The sequence below is a fragment of the Fusarium graminearum genome, chromosome 1, assembly GCF_000240135.3.
Source record: "Fusarium graminearum PH-1 chromosome 1, whole genome shotgun sequence".
NCBI lineage: Eukaryota > Fungi > Ascomycota > Sordariomycetes > Hypocreales > Nectriaceae > Fusarium > Fusarium graminearum.
In genome coordinates, this window is record NC_026474.1 from 10,906,825 (window position 1) to 10,925,586 (window position 18,762).

The following is an 18,762-nucleotide window of genomic DNA, read 5'->3' on the forward strand; positions in this document are numbered from 1 at the left end:
AACAAAGAATAAAAGCCTGTTTAGCCTTTAAGAAGTGAGAGTGGAATGATAATTAGATACGGATGTACCTTGCCGAGGAGATATGCAGGGACATATCGTAAGATTAAGAAAAGCGGTCAAGCTTGTCAATAAGTGTCGCAGCGTAGGTGTTAAACTGGCGCTATTCTTTCAGTGCAGTGGCTTATAGTTTAACACCACTCTCATTATCCACATCTTTCCACAAGCTCACTACCCATCCCGAATAAACAAAATGGCATCATCTCTGCGTAAATTCACCCTCGTCTTCTACGTCCCGCCTACCAGCGCAGCAGCATGCAAAGCGGCCATCTTCAAAGCCGGCGCGGGCTGCTACCCGGGTCCCGGCGGCTACACTGAGTGCGCATGGCAGACATCCGGTACTGGACAGTTCAGACCGGGTGATGGGGCGAACCCGGCTATCGGCAAGATTGGAGAGTTGGAGGAGATACCGGAAGTTAGAGTTGAAACGTTGATTGTTGGTGAGGATACTACCCGGAACGCGGTCGCTGCGCTCAAAGAGTACGACACCCTAGTTCGACTTCATGAGCGATGGTACTGACGTGTTGCAGAGCGCACCCATATGAAGAGGTTCCTTATCAGGTCTACCGAGTGGAGGACTTTTAATCATCGATAAAAACGACTCGAGAGATTTGAACAGTAGGGTATTATAAAAACTAAGATTATAATCATTTCCATTTGACTTCGTGCCATCATAAATCCCAATATTATGCAACAAGTACTTTTGTGAGCGGTAAAAGCGTCGTCCATCTTTCTCCAGGCTTTCTTGCCCATATCCTCTTCAACGCTTCAATGCCTTTTAATAAATTCCCAAATCCACTCCGAGCGTGATGTCTCCGAAGCTCATCCTCGAAATACGTCTTATGTTCATCGAGTTGTGCATCAGATGCCGCTACAAACGTCGTCCAAATCAGGATATGTGCTATAGGTGAAGTATGGGGTATTTGCCCCAGTGTTTCGATGAAGCGCTGGACGCGAGCTATGGAGCTGGGGTTTGTGGGGACAGGATCGAGGTCGAAAAAACTAGTTGTTTGATCGGACAGGACTTGTTGGAGATAAATGTCTCGGGCTTGGTAAACGAGGTCTGCGACTTGAGAAAAGAGAGGTGCGTGTTCGGGGTAGAGCTGGAGGCAGTGGTTAAGACAGCCGAATAGTTGGTCTGTTCGGGCTTGGGATGAGATCATTTCAAGACCCATTTCTTCGCCAAGGTGTGGGGCAGCATACACTCGGATCCTATGCCCGTGTAAGTATTTCTTACGATTATGATTTTTGACACTTACTTGTAAAGTTCACGCATAATAAAGCCAGCCAGGATACCCGTTCCCAGTCCTTCCTTGCCACCAATCGCATCCAGCGCAGACTCAAGCATCCGCAGAAGCATCGGAAAGTCTGAGCCCCCAGTAACAAGATCAGAAGTCATAAGTAATAGTAGAGTGATCAAAACTGAATGCTGTGTAGTCTGGTCCCTGGAGTGCAGTTCCTGTCGCTTCCGTAGACCTTGAAGAGTTCGACTGAGGAGAAGATGTGGGTCAGGCACATAAGAATCGCATGAATTGTTGCCAAAAGCGCTGTATTGTTGTTTGCTTTGTATCAGACGGTTTTCTAGTTTGTTGATATGGAAATGGAATGCCGAAACTGTGAGGACGGCGTTCATGACCAGTTCGTCTTGCTGGGCTAGAGGGAGGAGGAGGTGACGCCAGTCATTGTGGACGCCATCTATAGCCACCATCTCTGTTGATATACATTTGGAGACTGATAGCTGTTAGATACCCATGATGATATCGCTTTGAACGTACGACTCACAAGTTAGATATAGATTCCGCTTCCATGCCGGTGTACTATCTCGGATGTTGTGTAAGAATATGGTGCAAAAGATGGTGTGGTCATCGAGTATTGCGTTTTGATGAACAACAAGATCTTGGGTGTTAGGTTGGGATGAGTTCGTCTCATCTCTGAAGTTGCATAGTCGGGCATTGTCGTGAGATGGAGATTCTGTATTTTCTTCCCGCTGACTCACAGTCGAAGTTGTCCATGGTTTTCGCACATCTTGGTCTCTAGTTGTGACTTTCCATTCGTTTCTAGATTCTAATCAGCACAGTCTTTGTTCTAGTTAGCAATCTTATACCCACTCTTCGTAGACTTTGTCAATAGTCTTGCCAGCCCACTTTCCTCTGGCAGCAACGCCCTTGTTGAACCGATGCCGAATACCTAAACCACTGCAACTCAGACCTCTAGAAGTACACTTGTAACAGCTAGGTTCCGTACGATCACAATGGATGCGTCGTTTGGAACACTCATGGCAGCCTATAGGCAAGTCAGTGAGTCGGTAACACAAAAGTGAGGCTGCACCCACTCACCTTTTGTTTTCGGTACGTATGCACGTTTCTTTGGCGGCATCGGACCTGGGGAATAAGGCGGGAAAAACTAAAGGATCGACGCTTGGCACTTGGAGTTTGGTGTCTCAAACGGACAAAGCTCTGGATTGAGCACTGATTAGTTTTGTTTGGAATAGAAAAAGAGCATCTGTATTTTCTAGAATTTTAGTTGCAAGCATCATGTCCTTTGTTCCCTTGCAGGAAATACTGGTCAATGATGGCCGGTTGCGGGGTACCGATTGGAGCGTCATGTCTCCGCGGACGCTAACTGACCTGGAAGATAGATGCTAAGCCAAAAGAGGATGGTCAAATGAGAGCACCTCCGATATAGAACCTAAACACCAAAAGTTGCTGTGACGAGGGTATCGCGAGCATCACCACGTAGGTGATTTATTTATTTTGAGGTGGAATTAGAATACTCTACTCCATGGATAAAGAAGAGTTCCATAGCCACGGCTCAAAAAAGCTGGGCAACTTGGGAGAATACAGTTTCTTACTTCGTCAGCCGTCGGGAGGGGTTAAAATTGCAGTGAAGATTATCCTGAGTCACATCAATTTGCAGGTCGTCAGCAGCAAGAAATCTCTGCACGCCTATAACACTGATTGAGCGAGCGTTAAAATTGCAGTGAAGGAAATACACCGGGCAAAATCATCTTGTACAGCATTGGCATACTCGTAAAGCGGATTAATTAATGCCAAGTTCAGCCCCTATGATGTAAAGAATGGCAGTTAAAACGGTTCCTTGCTGGAGAAGAAATTGAACCAAGCTTTCTATCTATTGAAGTCCTACAATCGCAATGCTGATTTTTGGGCAAACTCCAGATAACAATTCAACATCTATCACTTCTCTTTGCGCTTAGTTCCTTGCCTGAGTAAATGAGGGCGGCCCGTTCACTGCAATCTCAAGCCATTTGAACATGGCTGTATTCACTAGCATAGTTTATAAAGCCAATGGCCACCCTACATCTGTCAATGTGGTATTATCTTGAATCTTGGTGTGGGTAAATGCGCTTGAAAAAGACAATTTCCGAAAGAAGTCGGTTCATTGCAATTTTAACCCACCCTAAGGTTTATAAACTATTAATCTTAGAGGTAGTTACTAGTTGTAGAGACTTCTAGACAATTGCAGCTGTCTCATAAAATTTCATGCCGCTGCATCTTTTCAACCTGGTTTCTGAGAATCCTGGTGCGCGTGGTGTATCCTGCAACATTTCAACAACTGGCATTGCGTTTAGCTTGAGATACTAACTAATGATAAATGACCCAATACGCCGACCTTTTGAAGCTTTGGCAAATCTGAGAGCACTTCTATAGAAATCCCAAGGTACCGTTACAATCCGGTTTGTATAAGAGGCAAGGCAACACGATGAGGTATAGGTTAACTCTGCCCGTATGAGGTGCACTAGACTGTGAGCAGAACGGCAGCCTGTAGCATCACCCCTGTCTACTTTCAACCCTCTAGCCTTTCGCTGTATTTTCAGCTTACTCTGACATCATCTGTAGTGGGCCGTGTCTTGGACCTTGACCTCAAGATTGAAGAATGCCTTGCCGTTTCTTAAGAAATGCCTTCCGCCCTTCACTGCAATTTTAACCCACAATGAGGCTCTATCGCTAAGGCTGTCTATGCTATCAAATTCAAACGAAACAAAATGGACAATCGCCTTGACCTGAACCCGTTGCCTTTTCTCCTCCTTGACCCGAGCCCGTTTTCTTTTCTCCTCCTTGACCTTCACTGCAATTTTAACTCAGTCCAACAACTCGTCGTTGGGAGACATGCTGCCCTGTTCTCCATTCCAACGAAAGAACCCCGGAGGAGGTTAAAATTGCAGTGTAGTCATGAAATACATAGCCACCACTCAGCCACCACGCAGCCTGCGCCTGTTCAAATCACACGACAGTGAATTAATTGCTCCCAAGCCTGAGAGGTACGTTAAATTCGCAGTGAAAAAAAAGAAATGAGAAATCAGGCCAAAAGTACGAAAAACAGTGGAATAATTTATCAGGGGGGAGATGACTGGCCATGCCAGGCCACTTTCAGACCTAGGTTCTCATAACTGACCGCTAGACGCATAAGAGACAAAATCAACCAATGAGCTTATCCCGGTTAGACCATGTTTGTTGAGTTACATATTTTGTACCTTAGAAAAATTAAGAGGCTGACATTTCTGGTATTCAGTAGCCTGGTACTGGTAACGTGGCATTCGTCCGTTGAATACCCCATTTGCTGCACTATAGCATCGCAATCATTAACCACTTGATTGCAAACTTATACGTTTTCGATTTGGAGAAGAAAATGAAGGCTAACAATTCTTCATCCAACGAGCGGCCTACGAAAAGAGCACGTCGAAGCGGCACTGATTCACAATGCGGCGCGTGCACTCGCTTGTTCTCTCAATCCAGCCTACCGAAACTCAATTCTAAAACTGGACTTGCACATCAGACTCGCAACGCTTGTGAAGCTTCAATCAGAAATGGCTGCGATTTATGCAGTCTCATATTAAAACTAACTGTCGATGAATTCGGCAGTAGATGGGGAGGCCATGAGCCTATAGTCTTTCGGAACTTTAACTCTATCAAAGGATCCAGAGCTGCAGTCTATACTCTACGGGGAACGCTTGAGAATGAACAGGGATGCATCACTCTCTATCCATTCACGGAACACGGTATGGTTATCTTCAGCCACCATTCCAATCTCTGTACTGATCATGGAATCCTAGATGATCCCCTAGGACCCTCGATATCGCGAAGACCAATCGTCAGAGACGTACAAAGCCCACGCGTTATCAACGCAGCCAAGAAACTTCTATACGAATGTCGAAGTCAGGATAAACCCAGTGAAGGTCACGAAGAATGCCGCTACTCAAGAGACACCGTCCTTCCCACTCGAGTCTTACAAGTCGGCGTCAACGAAGGCGAAGCTTGTCCCATCCAACTTCATATCAATGATAGAGATCGCTGCGGATCATATTTAGCTCTGAGCTATTGTTGGGGCGCCACGGATCCCACAGCGAAGAATAACCTTGTCCAGTTGGAGAAAGGTAACCAAAAGCACCTTAAGAATGAGATCAGGATGGAAGACCTTGAACAAACGATTCAGGACGCCGTTCGCATGACAAGACAGCTTGGTTTCAATTATCTGTGGGTCGACAGGTTTTGCATCTTGCAGGACGATCACGAAGACAAGAAGAGGGAGTTTTCAAGAATGGCCATAACGTATAAGAATGCTGTTGTTACGTTGGTAGCCGGCACTGCTAAAGCTGCATCTGAAGGATTCTTGACCATCAAACCCTCGAACAACGAACCGTTTCTCCCAAGTCGAAAATTCAGTATTACTATGGAAGATAACAGAAAGGGCATTGTCTATATCCCAGACAAGCCATACCAACCCGTCCACCCAATCGACACACGAGGGTGGACTTTACAAGAGTTCATGCTATCGTCAAGGATGCTTATATTCTCAGATCACCAACTCTTGTGGCAGTGCAAGCAAACAGATCTACAGAGCGTGACTGGCGACGATGACGGTTTGGAGTACCAACAAGGCCTCGAATCTCTGCCCTGGGCAGCATTTGAGAACACAGCCGGTCCATCATTCGGAGCACATGACGCTGATAAGCTGTATCTATGGAAAACCATCTTGAGACAATACACAGAAAGAGATCTGACAAATCCTGGGGACCGACTCCCTGCTATCACTGGCATAATAGCCGAATTGCAAAATGTTTGGAAGGATACAGCTATATATGGGCATTGGGTGGAATGGTTCATTCAACTCTTGGCGTGGCAGAAGCCAGAAGAGGATCGTGCGAAGGAGCGCTATCTGTCAAGGGCACCCAGTTGGTCCTGGATCTCAGTCAATGGGAAAATCCATTGTGACGAAACAATAGAAAATGAAGATGCCAAGATGGAAATAGTGACAGCTGCAAAGGCCACAATGTCTTGTCGCATCGTGTCGGGAGATACCATTGACAAACATGTACGGAGGACAATGGATCAATACTTTGACCTCGACGATGGGGCACAGAGGTTAGAGACTAAAGGCAAAGTATGTCAATACATTCTCCTCGGCACAGCAAGGGAGTTTGAGGGGTTTGAGAATGCGATCGCTTTGATTGCTATAGAAATAAAGCATCGAGTATATCGACGGATTGGGCTTGCTGTCGTTGCAGATACGTCAATCTGGGAGGGCGCAAAGCATCGGCGTATCGAGTTGGAACCGAAACAAAAGTAATTACAAAACCATGAGGTATATAGAAAGATAAACAAAATTATTAGTAAAGATGATGCAGATTCAGTAACCTTTCCTTGCGTGAATCTTCTCATGTCTCCGGCAATCATTAACCCGAGCAAACGCCCTCCCACAAGTTGAACAAGCAAAAGGCCTATCCCCAAAATGACTCCTCTCATGGCTCTTGAGATTGATGTTTCTCGTAAAGCTCTTGCTGCAGATATTACAAGTAAACTTCCCCGGAACCTGCCGTCGGCTCAAAACTTCAAAGTGGGAACTGCCTTCGCTGTGGTTCGGATGATAGATGTTGATATGTCTGTCGCGATCTTTGTTGCTCACGAAGCCGAGTGGCGCTGAGCTGCAGGATAAGGGACATTGAAACGGCCTCTCGTGGCGTTTTTCGTGGGTATCACGAGCCGCTTTCTTGTCATAGCCGATATAAAAGAAGCGGCATAATGTCCGACGACATTTAAAAAGGTTGGCACCGTAGTAATGCTTGACAGTATCTTCTTCACCTACTCGCTGGTCAGGCAGAAATCTCTCCAGCTCAGTTCTGTTATCCTTAAGCGCTGTTTCAATCTGAGTAATGCCAATCTTGTTTCGTGTTGCGTAGTCGCCGCGTTGGTGGGTGTAGATGTGGTTCCAGACAAGACGGAGGTCGTCATAAAAGTCCAAGTGTCGAAAATTGGAAATGACGTCGTCTCCCAAGTCAGCATGTTCGGACGTGGTGATCTCTGATCGGTGGGTGTTGATAAAGTGCTCCAGAGCTGATACGAAGTCTATTGTCACTTGGCAGGGATTTCGGAAGAGGTCGCTGCATTCCCTGATGACTGTGTCGATGTGATATAGCCATTGAGAGCAGGCGTAGTCTTGGAAAGCGAACCAGCCGCTTGTCGCATGTTCATTCCGTTGTGTTGAGATGTAGTCGTTTCTGAAACAAGACAGTGTGAGATATCTCAGACAAGTAGTTGCTAGCTGACATTGAACTATGTTCTCTTGGATGTATTTGTTCTCGATGATGTGGCTGGCGAAAATTAGTTATCCATTGCTCAAGGCGTGTGTGTGAACTTACTGTCGTGCACTGGAGTGGATTAGACGAATATTGTCACCGTCAAGGACATGAATAATGGATCCCAGGTACGTCTCGACATCCTTTCTCATCATCTTATCTTCAAAATCGACTTTGAGCTCTCGTTCATCAAAACACAAGATGGCTTGAATTTCGTGCCACTTGAGTGGTCGCTTTGCGCAAACAAGCCATCCAAAGAGAGACTTTGATCTCCGCCATTTTGCCTCTCCTCCACGTTGACACTGAAGTCTGTGTTTGACTGCTTCGAGTAACTTTTCGTACCTTATATTGTAAGTTTATTGATATCAAGGGACTAAGTAACGGTGATACTGACATGTCGCCGAGTTCGGTAGGAAGAATCCCTTGTTCCAAAATGTTCAATAAGTCTCTTCTGGTGTCTTGCTGTAGAAGAAACTCAATGGCAAGGTGGGCGTAGAGGAATGAATCTGGTGCTTATGTCAGTATTGAACATCATAAAACAGCATATCCGATCAGTACCTTGACTTTGGTGGCAAACAATCCTCTCAATGTCCTCCTTGATAGCATCAGACAGACTGAAGCCTTGACTGTACTCTGAATTGGAGAACTCAGGTACTCTCTTCTGCACAAATGCTCGAATGTCGTCATGATTATCGTCCGACTTTAGCGGGACACTAAGACAATCCTCGCCAGGTATAAACTTTCTCGTATCTGATGTCTCCCTTCCGATAAACATAACTCTCAAATGACCCAGTCGCACTTGCGTGTCATAAACAGACACCAGATCTTTAAAGAATCGGGCGGTTTGATGGATCTCGGCACCGTCACATTCATCTAGTCCATCGATGACGATATAATGCCTAGGACTGTACTCGATGAATGTCTTGATGAGCTTTTGAGCAACACCTGCGTCAAGAAGGTTGGCCCCTCCGCTGGTATTCTTCTCTTGGTGACAGAGTGGAAGGATGTAATCATCTGACTCGACCATCTGTAAGAGTATACCTTTGACGATGTCGAGATGGTTCCTGTGTTCGTTATCATCTTCTTGGCAGTAGAAATAGCAGACTTTGCTCCCGCTTGGCATTTCAAAATGTGTTTCTGGATCTCGTAGTTCTTCGACCACAAGCGACGCTAAGACCGACTTTCCTTGAGAGCCATCAGTATCAATCGTTTCGCATGTAACAGAAAGGTAATACGCACCGTATCCGACCTTTTCATGCAGCCAGATAGCTGAATCCGGAGGGTCGTCTTCTCCCATCCAGTCCGACACCGCGCTGTACTTCCTGAAGAGCCAGCGTCCACTTTTGGGGCAGATGGCCATGTCTCTGAAACTCTGTTGTAATCTGGGCATCTTACCCGAAGCTGAAATCCACGTGATGACTTCTTGCCTTTGCTCGTGTTTTCGGATGTCTTCATCGTTTTCGAAGGTTCTCCATTCTTGTTTCCAGCCATAGCAATATTGTTCCAACTCAGAAAGAATACCATGAGAATCTGGATACATATCTACTTGAGTCAGTGGGTTCGTTCGCCATGTATTTAGCCAGATTGTGACAGACCATGTGAGCGGGTGCTTTGTGCTTTAATGATTTTGGCAGTATTTCTAAGGGACTCGGAGATTCTTTTGAACCTTCGAGCGGAGTCCTCCCAGATGGGCTTTTGAAGGCGTTGCCATACTGATAAAGTCAGCGGTATTCGGATGTAGGAGGCTTCGGGCAGTTCAACATTTTGCAGTAAGTGAGAAGAGTTTGTAGGCAAGAGAATGGAACCGTTGGATGTCTTCGTAAATATTTACCAAACATTCGACGGTACTTGGGTATCTTTTAAAGAGCTCTCTGTAACGTGTCAAGGGCATCAGCTGGGCTCCTAGAAGCCCGTACACGTCGAGCACTCCGTCAAATGCCCTATCAGTAGTGTTTGTTGTCTGGTTTAAATTTTAGCAAGAGTCTTGAAATTGTACGCATAGTGAATGATACCTTGAGTAGGAATTTGACTGCGCCCCAAACATTTGACATGATGCTTCTTGCACCAGGGTAGTCGATGAATATTAGGACACTCTCGAGTTCCTCCATTCCCTCAATAAACATCCGCAATCGATTCATGTTGATCATGTTGTTCGTGACGTCTCGTAAAGCTTGCATGTCGTGGATTTCTCGTCGCATGTCTTGATTAGTGGTGTTTTCGAATGATTCTTCATGATGTTCTTTGAGTGAGCATTTGAAGTCTTCGGCAAGTGATTTGAGCCGTTCCATGTGGACTTCCATGTTGACATGAGCGAAAGGAAGGAGCGACGAGGTTGAGATAAGATTAGCGAAAATTCACGAGCTAATGGAAGGTGAAGCTGAAGATTGATTTGCCTCAGACACAAACAAAAGTTGCACAGCAAAAATGGCACAAAGAAAGGATGTGACAATTGAAAACAATCGACAGCCTACTAACGGGAGGCACAATCAGAGGAGAGGCAGCCGAGGACTACAGTAGCAGTGAACGCCTTACAAGAGCCTCAATCCGCCTAAGCTGCCTTTTTCAACCCAAGGGCCAATCACCTACCAACACGACGAGGATGCGAACCATCAAGCGCTAGAAGTGATATAACTTACGGGCTTAGCAGGTTTCAGCTGGTCAATAACAGGGCACATGATTCGATATTTGCTGACCGATGGTAGGGGTCTAATGCACGAAAAAAACACTGCCACAGCCTGATTTTGGTAGCTTCCTCAAAGTCAGCAAGACATCCTTTGCTTGAGGAGGGACGATGATTTCAGATTCCTACAAATCGAAAAATCACGATCACCTTCAGAAGAGACGTCAGCGATCATGGCGCAATCGTGGAAACACATTCTCAATCCTGTCGTCGAGCAAGAACAACACAATGACCAGCCGACTCCAATAAGCAATACATCTCTGACGAACCAGCAGTCAGCGCCATTGAGCAATGTCCCTGCAGAGCTGTACTTCAATGCGAATGAATCTTTCAACATGGACTTTTCGCTCAATGGCTGGAACGACTACACAGGAGAGCTTCCTCGAGAGAGCGAATATCTCGGGCCTGGATCATCGAATCCGCTCGCGTACGGGTCCTAATAATATTTTCGTGGCTACAACTAATTCTCATAGCAATGTCCCAGTGCATCAGCAAAACTACTTTCCGACGGACATGATCTTGGATCCACAGCTCATGGGTCTCGACATGGGCATCATTGACGCCAACTTCAACTTCATGCTACCTGTAACGACAGAACAGCAGGCCAATTCTTCTGAACTGGCGCATTCGATCGAAAACTCCCAGTATCTAGGGATACCGATGGATAGTTCACAAGACGAGTCTTCCGTAACACCCGATGTTATTTGTTCCAGCCAATCCAATTCCACGCCAGAAACTGTGCCGGACGTCGACGACACAGAAGAGGGAGCGCAGGAAGAAGAAGAAAGCTTGTTCGTGACAGATCAGGACGAAATCACAGTACACTATGGTATGGTAAGCATTGTACAGATTCGTGTTTTTGTCCGTCCCCATGTTAATGAATATTATTTAGCTCCACAACGTCGAAGTAAAACTGGTTCCGGACGACATGTCATCCTTCGACGATCGACTAAAGACAGGCGACTCACCGTACCAATACTTCAAACCTACGGAATACCAAAAGCAAGTGATGCTTTGTTTTCCAGAGGATGAGAAGCACTTTGGGCATCTATCCTCTGCAGCTGGGCAAACTCTTATGCCGCTGATCACCCGTCCGCGAGTAGAGGTTGCGCCTTTAGCATTGAAGATCGACTTGAGAGAGATTATTCACCGCGCGAACAAATCTGCCGATGCACGGGTAAAAGTCGACATCAACATTTATGGACCAAGATCTGTGGGGACGTCTATTGGGGAGGTTCTCTCAAACGGGAAGCTATGGCTGCAACGATCGAGCCATAGTAAAAACGGAACGGAATACGATAACCCACATTTTCTAAGCATTACTGTCGCCGACGGGCACAACGGGCTGGTCCAAAATGAGGTCGTTGCCTCCAATGGACCAACAAAGAAAAAGACACGGGAGGAGCAACTTCGAAAGATGGTAGAAGAAGTCTACAACGCAGTGGACAATACACGAGAACTGGAGCTCGTCGAAGGAGGTGACAGAGTCACCCGCCAACTTCTCAGGTCAGTCGACATCATCTGTTACCAAGACGCCCACTAACAAAAACCAGACATCAAAAAGAAGCTCTAGGCTTTATGCTGGAGAGGGAATCAGGACACATCAATGACAAATACCGACTCTGGAAAGAAATTATCCAGGATGGGAGGGTTCAATATCGCCACAGAATTACCAAAAGACGGAGAGACACGAGGCCCGAAGAGAAAGGCGGTGGAATTTTGGCCGATGATATGGGGATGGGAAAGTCGCTTTCGATCCTCGCCTTGGTCATGAAAACTTTGGATAACGGGCAGGAGTGGGCGAACTTGAAGAACGCTGAACACAAAGGAAGAAAGACGACTAGGTTTTCCCGATCAACCCTAGTCGTCGTCTCGGCCGCGCGTAAGTATCGCCGTTCATATGTGGTGATGTCTCTAATCAGATGCAGTTTTGGTTGATGAGTGGATGAATGAGGTCAAAAAGTAAGTTGCACGGTTTCTGGCTAGGTGATATCTTCCTAACAACACATAGACATTTGCAGACTGGTCTCAAGATCGTCAAGTATCATGGAGACCGACGGCCCAAGGATCTCTCCGAACTCAACATGGTAGAAGACTCAGATATTGTGGTCACGACGTACCACACACTTACTACTGAGTATTTGATAGGCAAGGGAAAGACTTCGCCGTTGTACAAGCTCGGTTGGTATCGGGTTGTTCTTGACGAAGGTAAGTCACATTTACAACCAGCCACCAGAAACCTGAGTTGACTGGAGCTATTAGCTCACATCATCCGACGCCCTTCCACAAAGTTCTTTCAAGCCTGTGACTATCTCCACGCCAACTCCCGATGGTGTCTATCTGGAACACCCATCCAAAACAAGCTCGCCGACATAGGCTCACTCTTCCGTTTCATTCGGGCTGAGCCTTTTGACAAAGCATCTGAATTCCGAAAATGGATAGAAACACCATTCGGCAATTCCTACGACGATCTCACTCTAGTCAAGGATCGTCTGGTTATGCTTCTTGAGGCCTTGTGTCTGCGCCGTACTCGAGAGGTTCTGGACCTTCCAAAAACACGTCAATTCGTGCGTCATCTCAATTTCACCAAGCCGGAGAGGGATCAGTACGAAAGAACAAGAAATATCATTATGCGAAACATGGAACACCGTATGGGAGAAGTGGAGAAGAGTTCGCAGTTTGGTATGTTCCAGATGTGGCTTCAATTACGTATCGTTTGCAACCACGGAACGTATCAAAAGCTTTTCTCGTGGCATCGAAGGAACCTACTAGAGGAACGAGAAGCTATTGTTGGAACCGCTGGTCAATATGGGGAGATGTTATGTGTCGGCTGCGAGCAACCGATGCCAGTTCTTGGACACGATTGGTCGAAGAAAATGTTTGAAGATGGATGTTCTCACGTTCTATGCACAAAATGCATCGAAGACTCGCAGTTTTCTGAGCTCGAAATTTCACAAAGACGTTGTCCCGTCTGTGTGCGGTGGTATCAGGCGCCTTCCCCTGCAGGGGATGAGGAGGATGGTACATCTCGACGCAAGCGAAAGAGAAATGCGACGACAAAGGACGATCACGAACATTATTTCAACGCCGAGGGTCATTCGACTAAAATTCGAGCACTCGTTGAAGATGTGCGGAAGGATTTATGGACGACCAAGAGGTATGTTTCATCCACTTTTGAAAGGCTTTACTAACATCATCAGTATCATCTTTTCGTGCTGGACCAGGACACTACATCTCATAGCAAGGCATCTTGAAAAAGCCGGCATACCCTACCTTCAGCTCGACGGAAACAGCCCTCTGCCCCAGCGACAACAGACTTTGAACAAATTTGAAAACGGGACTGAGACGCCAGTGCTGATTATGACGACTGGCACAGGAGCGTTCGGGTAAGTTTGCTGATCCTCATTATCTGTGGAGTAGCAATTGACCATCTTCTAGTCTAAACTTGACAAGCGCCAATCGCATTTTTATCGCAGAATTGCAGTGGAACCCCAGTGTGGAGAGTCAGGCCATCTCTCGTGCAATTCGTCTCGGGCAGAAGAAGGAAGTTCGTGTTACAAGATATATAACCAAAGATACCGTTGAAGAGGTGAACCGCCAAGTATCTCTATCGCTTTAAGTCATCACTAACCTTAAACAGGATATAAAGCAGCAACAAGAGTACAAGAAGCAAATTGCAGCACTTGGCTTCGAAGAAGAGATGGATTAATTGAATCGGAGCAAAGATCACGTGAGGGGTAACCGTTGAGGTACGAACACCCCAAATGATAGCTCCCTCAGAACATTATAAACCAAACGAAAAGTCGATAGCAGCTCCAAGTCATTGGTTCGTAGTATATATCGTGCTTCCAAAGAGATATAGACTTCAGCTTCATTTTTACCGTCAGAGATTGCTTTGTCGATTTAACAGAGCCCAGAGAAGTGCTTGTCGTGAGTAAAATTAATAATAGACAAGCATAGGGTAGCCAGGTCACGAATAGAGCTAAAATTGCAGTGAAGGTAACCCGTCAACGTATCGTCAAAAAGCAGTGAAAGTGTTTTTGCCTGCTAAGTTCGCGAGTTGGATAGCTCTGTACGCGTGGGGGGTTAAAATTGCAGTGAAGAACGGCTTATCCTGTTGATCTTTTATTAGAGGGAACAAACACTGGTGTGCGGGCCTACATTTGCTTCACAATACAAGGGCATCATGCACGCATCAATTATGGTAGCGCCGTGACGGCATATCTCATATGGTGCTTGCATGTCAAGGGAAACTTCGGTCATCTGCTAGAACATAACATTATATAGGAAGTATCTTCAACTATGAATAAAGATTCTGTAGAATACATTTTCCACTGAGTCGTTACGGTGCCTCGTGAAGTCCAACAACAACTCGTACCTTATTTTCATCACCCAACTCTGCCATTTTCTGCGTATCCCAAAGTTCCTGGGGCTCTCTATCAGAGTTAAGCTCCGACCTTCCGATCTGTAATATCTGAGTCCCGCCCAGTTCAGCTTTGGAAAAGTCCTGTTTTTCAGAGCTGGAATCTGAGCTTTCGCTACCACCGCGATCCCGACGGCATCGTCTCCATAACAAAATTCCTATTATTCCAGATATTGACAACCCAACCGCTGTAACACCCACTGAGATTCCTACTAGCGCTGCCGTCGATAATCCAGAAGTGTGTGGTGATGTTGCTGGTATTTGAGAAGATTCCACTGGATGTGAAATTGCTGGTGAATCCGTTTCTATAGATGTAGCAGATTCACTTGATGTTGATGCTGTGTATGTAGGTACGAGATCATCTTGAGTCGTGGACTTGGAGATATTGAAAGCTCCAGAGTTGGCTAGAGGTAAATTCAAGTCTGACGAGTACAACGCAAAGTGGAATACGGGGATTTCAGAATCGTTGTCTAGCCATGGTTGAGTTGTGACGGATGACGAGCTGGCGTTCCATATGAAGCTCGTTTCAGTTGTGTTCTCTTTAAACAAAGGTCAGTGGATTGAAACACGTCCCAAAATGAGAAGGGAATAATACCTAGTATCTTTTTGTAATTCTCCAACGGTCCTCTGGGCCAAGACTGCCAGACAAACAGATTACAGGGTCCTTTGCGGCCCGTCTCCCACTCAATCTTGAAGTTTTCGTCGAGCGAATAGACTGGATTGTCCTCATAGCCATCCACCTTCAGTGGCTTCGGCAAGATAAACACAGACTCGGATTTTCCATATGCAACGAATGCAACACCAAGGACATATAATGGTAGTAACGAGAGCATCGCGAGACTCCAGTAGATTGGCACCAGAAACGCTGCAAGAGAGGGGGAAAGAGGACGAAACCACCGCGAGAAAAAGGACGAGACATTCTGCAGCGATTTCTTAATACAGCTCAATAACGCTTGTCAGCTTTGAGATTCCTGGGCACGCTAGCCAGCCTTCTCTCGTGCGTTGCACTGCCACGATGCTACGAGGATGCTTGATAAGAACGAATGAGTAAGCAGATTCGACCAATTGGAATAGTGAGAAGCGAGTTGATGACGCACTTGATTCTTTGGTGACCAATTGGAAGCTCAATAGACTGGTTAAAAGTCTGGGATATAATTCCTTCGAAGGATCAATCGAGATTTCTTTGTTAAGCTTTTGTGTGAAATACCGCCAGTGGGGATTTGCTTGAAGGCGGTAAAACGAGTCCTTAATCCGCTGACGAGAATTTGCTCACTAGTAAATTTTTTATCGCTGTGTATATCACGGTCCACGTATCATGGGAAGCATCTCAGAGTCAATCTCAAAAGAAATGCAAACCAGTAGTAAGAGAGGGAGGTGCCTATTCACTCAGGGCAATTGAGTACAGTATTCTGGTTAATATCAATCTGAACTCTCTGTTATTTGTAGATCAGCAAGATGGTAGTGAATACACAATTGTGTCATGTTAACATCTGAACAGAGGCCTAAGGACTCTCAAAAATGAAAGTTCACTTTCTTAACAATGATATATATTCAACAGTTGATACAATAAGAATTGAATTGGATTTTAAGGTTGATAGTAAACGAAGTTTATTCCCGGATACATGCATGGTAACGATTTCTCCTAACTCTAATGCAACGATAAGCACTCTTAAAACCACTCGTCCTAAGAATAATAGTTACTGAAAGGTTATGATCATGATCAACAAGGTAAGGTAGTTGGCAGCAAATGGCACAATAAATAAGACCAACCTGCTTCCCTTGGTAGTCCCGATCACAAACGCTAAAAATGTGCCAAAAAGCGCCCCAGGCAAATGTAAATCCCGACTGGTAGCATCATAAAAGAACATGGGAACGCACAGTCCGCCTGCAAGCAAAAAAACAACAAACTTCTGCATCAGAGTGCTTCCAACAGCGAAAGCCACTGATATGCACATCGATGCATACAGTGGTACAAATAGCAAAATAGAATACGTTAAGCTTTCTGTTGCTACCCCGTACTCGCCACCGCCAACTGGATATGGTCGAAGTAGATGCTCTGTTGCCATAGATATGATAACTGAAATGCTGAATATGATCCACCACTTCTTCTTCCACAGCCAACGCCATATGCTGAAGGAGTCTATCGGCATGTGCTGTGATGAAACGGAGCCACCATGCAAGACTGTCTGTATCTCATTATCCAGTTGTTTATCCGACAGATTGTCGATATCGATGCCGGCTTGATCAAGCTGCATTCTGATCGTGTCTGTAAGATCTAGAAGGCCTCTCCAATCACAGGACGCAAGGTCACGATGATTGAGTTCTAGCATATCGTGCGCGTTTTGCCAAAGGATCCCCATGGCCAAAGACCATAGAAGAAGTACAATAAGAACAAAGTATAACTGCAGAAACGAAAATCCCCATTGGTAACGTTGGGCAGAACCCTGTGTTTCGTTAGCTTCATACTTGTATTGTTGTGGATGATTTTCTAACCTTGTCCCTTTTTGGTTGACAGACAGCATTCTCCATCAGGTCAGTCGCGTTATACAGATTACTGTCGACGATAAACAGTATATTGCCCCTAACATTATATCCACTCTCTTCATAGCTCTTGTTTGTAGGCGACCCCCAATAAAAATCAGTTGGCAAATAATATGCAGAAATATTGAGAGGTGGCCCATTTAGCCTTTCACCATAAAACTCGGTCTCGTTGATGCTGGACATGGTTGTGTCGTTCTCCATTGCATAAAGGCCATATTCCGTGATATCTGCAAAGCAAGACCATTAGTCAGTCCGTTGCATGTGACATGATACATTCAAACTCACATGCGGATATATTGGCCTGTAATTTACATCCTGCTTCTTCTGAATACGTACAAGAGGCCCAGTACGAGTCTCTGTTGTCGTGCTTATCTTTATACCCTTGTCAGCTTTCTTATAGATCAAATTAGCGGGATTCCCTTCATACCTGATCTCCAAGGTACCATATAATTGTCACTAAATCCATCTACTCTGGATCCATCGTGTATGATGTAGGCCAGCGGCTTTACATCTTCGTAGGGGAAGAGTCTGTCGTCACTTGAGACTATGTAAGGATTGTTGAAAGCGGTATATCCGGTCATCGAGCTGGCAATAGTTGGAAATGCGAGTATGAACGAGAGTGTTGTAATTATTATCCACATCGCGGTCTTCGAAGCTAGGCCCCGACGAAAGAATTGAAATAAGAGTCGCATCGAAGATAGCACAGAGGTTTCCTGGTGGAATCGTAAAAGCCATACCGTCGTGTACGTCGCTGGGTTTGTTGCAAGAGACACCTCAAGATATTCGGTACATACCTTCCAAGCAATGAAAGACATGGTAGCCTGGCCCCCTCTACCGACGACCTGTCAGATTTGGATTAGTGCCGCTAGTCTCGCTCGTTTGGCTCATGTCTTACCAAATCCCATGTAACATCGATAAGTTTCGCAGTGGTGAAGTCGAGCGAGCCCCAGGCTAGAGTAACCTCGAAAAACTTTGAGAATCTCCACCAGACACTGCCATAAGGAACACCGTCTATCTCACTAGTAATATTTATGGAGAAATCTCCATCTCCTCGACAAAGTTTTGTAGTTTCAGGATCCATCCAGAAAGAAAGGATAATCAGGAAAACTGTCAGAACCAAGATCCAAATACCGATGGCAAACCGCCACCACAGACGACGAGATAAAGATATACAGAATCGTGACTCCGGTTTTATGTCTCTCCATGTGTCTCTGAAAGCACTTTTTATCAAGGATAGTCCAGAAAATGAAGACTTGGTACATTTATCAAGTGCCTGGGGCGACTCGAGAACTGGTTCACGGGCCAATCGCGCTAGCTCTACATCCGACAGGGGTCCAAGTAGCCGGCTGGCGGAGTTGGACATTGTGTGAGCTGATAGAGTGCGGAGGGAATGCGAATGATCGTTGGAAAGGATGAGGTGAAGAGGGGGCAGTGAAGGAATATACTAAAACAATAGAATAAGACAATACC

General features: G+C 45.7%; 7 protein-coding genes across 7 annotated transcripts; 3 read left to right on the plus strand and 4 right to left on the minus strand.

Annotated features, from left to right (window-relative positions):
* Positions 1-207: 207 nt before the first annotated feature.
* Positions 208-676, plus strand: FGSG_10467 (uncharacterized protein). The gene is made up of 2 exons (XM_011321144.1): positions 208-537; positions 588-676. The coding sequence occupies exons 1-2, from the start codon at positions 251-253 to the stop codon at positions 640-642; spliced, it is 342 nt and encodes a 113-aa protein (XP_011319446.1). The 5' UTR covers positions 208-250; the 3' UTR covers positions 643-676.
* A 67-nt stretch (positions 677-743) lies between these two features.
* Positions 744-2,433, minus strand: FGSG_10468 (uncharacterized protein; the record flags this gene model as incomplete). Its single annotated transcript, XM_011321145.1, has 6 exons — positions 744-1,269; positions 1,317-1,604; positions 1,840-1,874; positions 2,054-2,114; positions 2,166-2,340; positions 2,394-2,433. 6 exons carry the CDS (start codon positions 2,431-2,433, stop codon positions 744-746), a joined length of 1,125 nt encoding a protein of 374 aa, XP_011319447.1.
* A 1,814-nt stretch (positions 2,434-4,247) lies between these two features.
* On the plus strand, positions 4,248-6,523 carry FGSG_10469 (uncharacterized protein; the record flags this gene model as incomplete). The annotated part of the gene is made up of 3 exons (XM_011321146.1): positions 4,248-4,336; positions 4,938-6,387; positions 6,485-6,523. 3 exons carry the CDS (start codon positions 4,248-4,250, stop codon positions 6,521-6,523), a joined length of 1,578 nt encoding a protein of 525 aa, XP_011319448.1.
* A 179-nt stretch (positions 6,524-6,702) lies between these two features.
* FGSG_10470 (uncharacterized protein) lies at positions 6,703-9,948 on the minus strand (the record flags this gene model as incomplete). Its single annotated transcript, XM_011321147.1, has 7 exons — positions 6,703-7,663; positions 7,712-7,950; positions 7,991-8,154; positions 8,207-8,966; positions 9,044-9,190; positions 9,480-9,608; positions 9,661-9,948. The coding sequence occupies 7 exons, from the start codon at positions 9,946-9,948 to the stop codon at positions 6,703-6,705; spliced, it is 2,688 nt and encodes an 895-aa protein (XP_011319449.1).
* A 731-nt stretch (positions 9,949-10,679) lies between these two features.
* FGSG_10471 (uncharacterized protein) lies at positions 10,680-14,037 on the plus strand (the record flags this gene model as incomplete). Its single annotated transcript, XM_011321148.1, has 7 exons — positions 10,680-11,162; positions 11,221-11,834; positions 12,193-12,210; positions 12,340-12,536; positions 12,771-13,485; positions 13,705-13,714; positions 13,969-14,037. 7 exons carry the CDS (start codon positions 10,680-10,682, stop codon positions 14,035-14,037), a joined length of 2,106 nt encoding a protein of 701 aa, XP_011319450.1.
* A 570-nt stretch (positions 14,038-14,607) lies between these two features.
* On the minus strand, positions 14,608-15,584 carry FGSG_10472 (uncharacterized protein; the record flags this gene model as incomplete). The annotated part of the gene is made up of 3 exons (XM_011321149.1): positions 14,608-14,628; positions 14,707-15,290; positions 15,347-15,584. 3 exons carry the CDS (start codon positions 15,582-15,584, stop codon positions 14,608-14,610), a joined length of 843 nt encoding a protein of 280 aa, XP_011319451.1.
* An 864-nt stretch (positions 15,585-16,448) lies between these two features.
* On the minus strand, positions 16,449-18,655 carry FGSG_10473 (uncharacterized protein; the record flags this gene model as incomplete). The annotated part of the gene is made up of 6 exons (XM_011321150.1): positions 16,449-17,195; positions 17,245-17,519; positions 17,578-17,593; positions 17,629-17,664; positions 18,087-18,134; positions 18,188-18,655. 6 exons carry the CDS (start codon positions 18,653-18,655, stop codon positions 16,449-16,451), a joined length of 1,590 nt encoding a protein of 529 aa, XP_011319452.1.
* Positions 18,656-18,762: the final 107 nt, after the last annotated feature.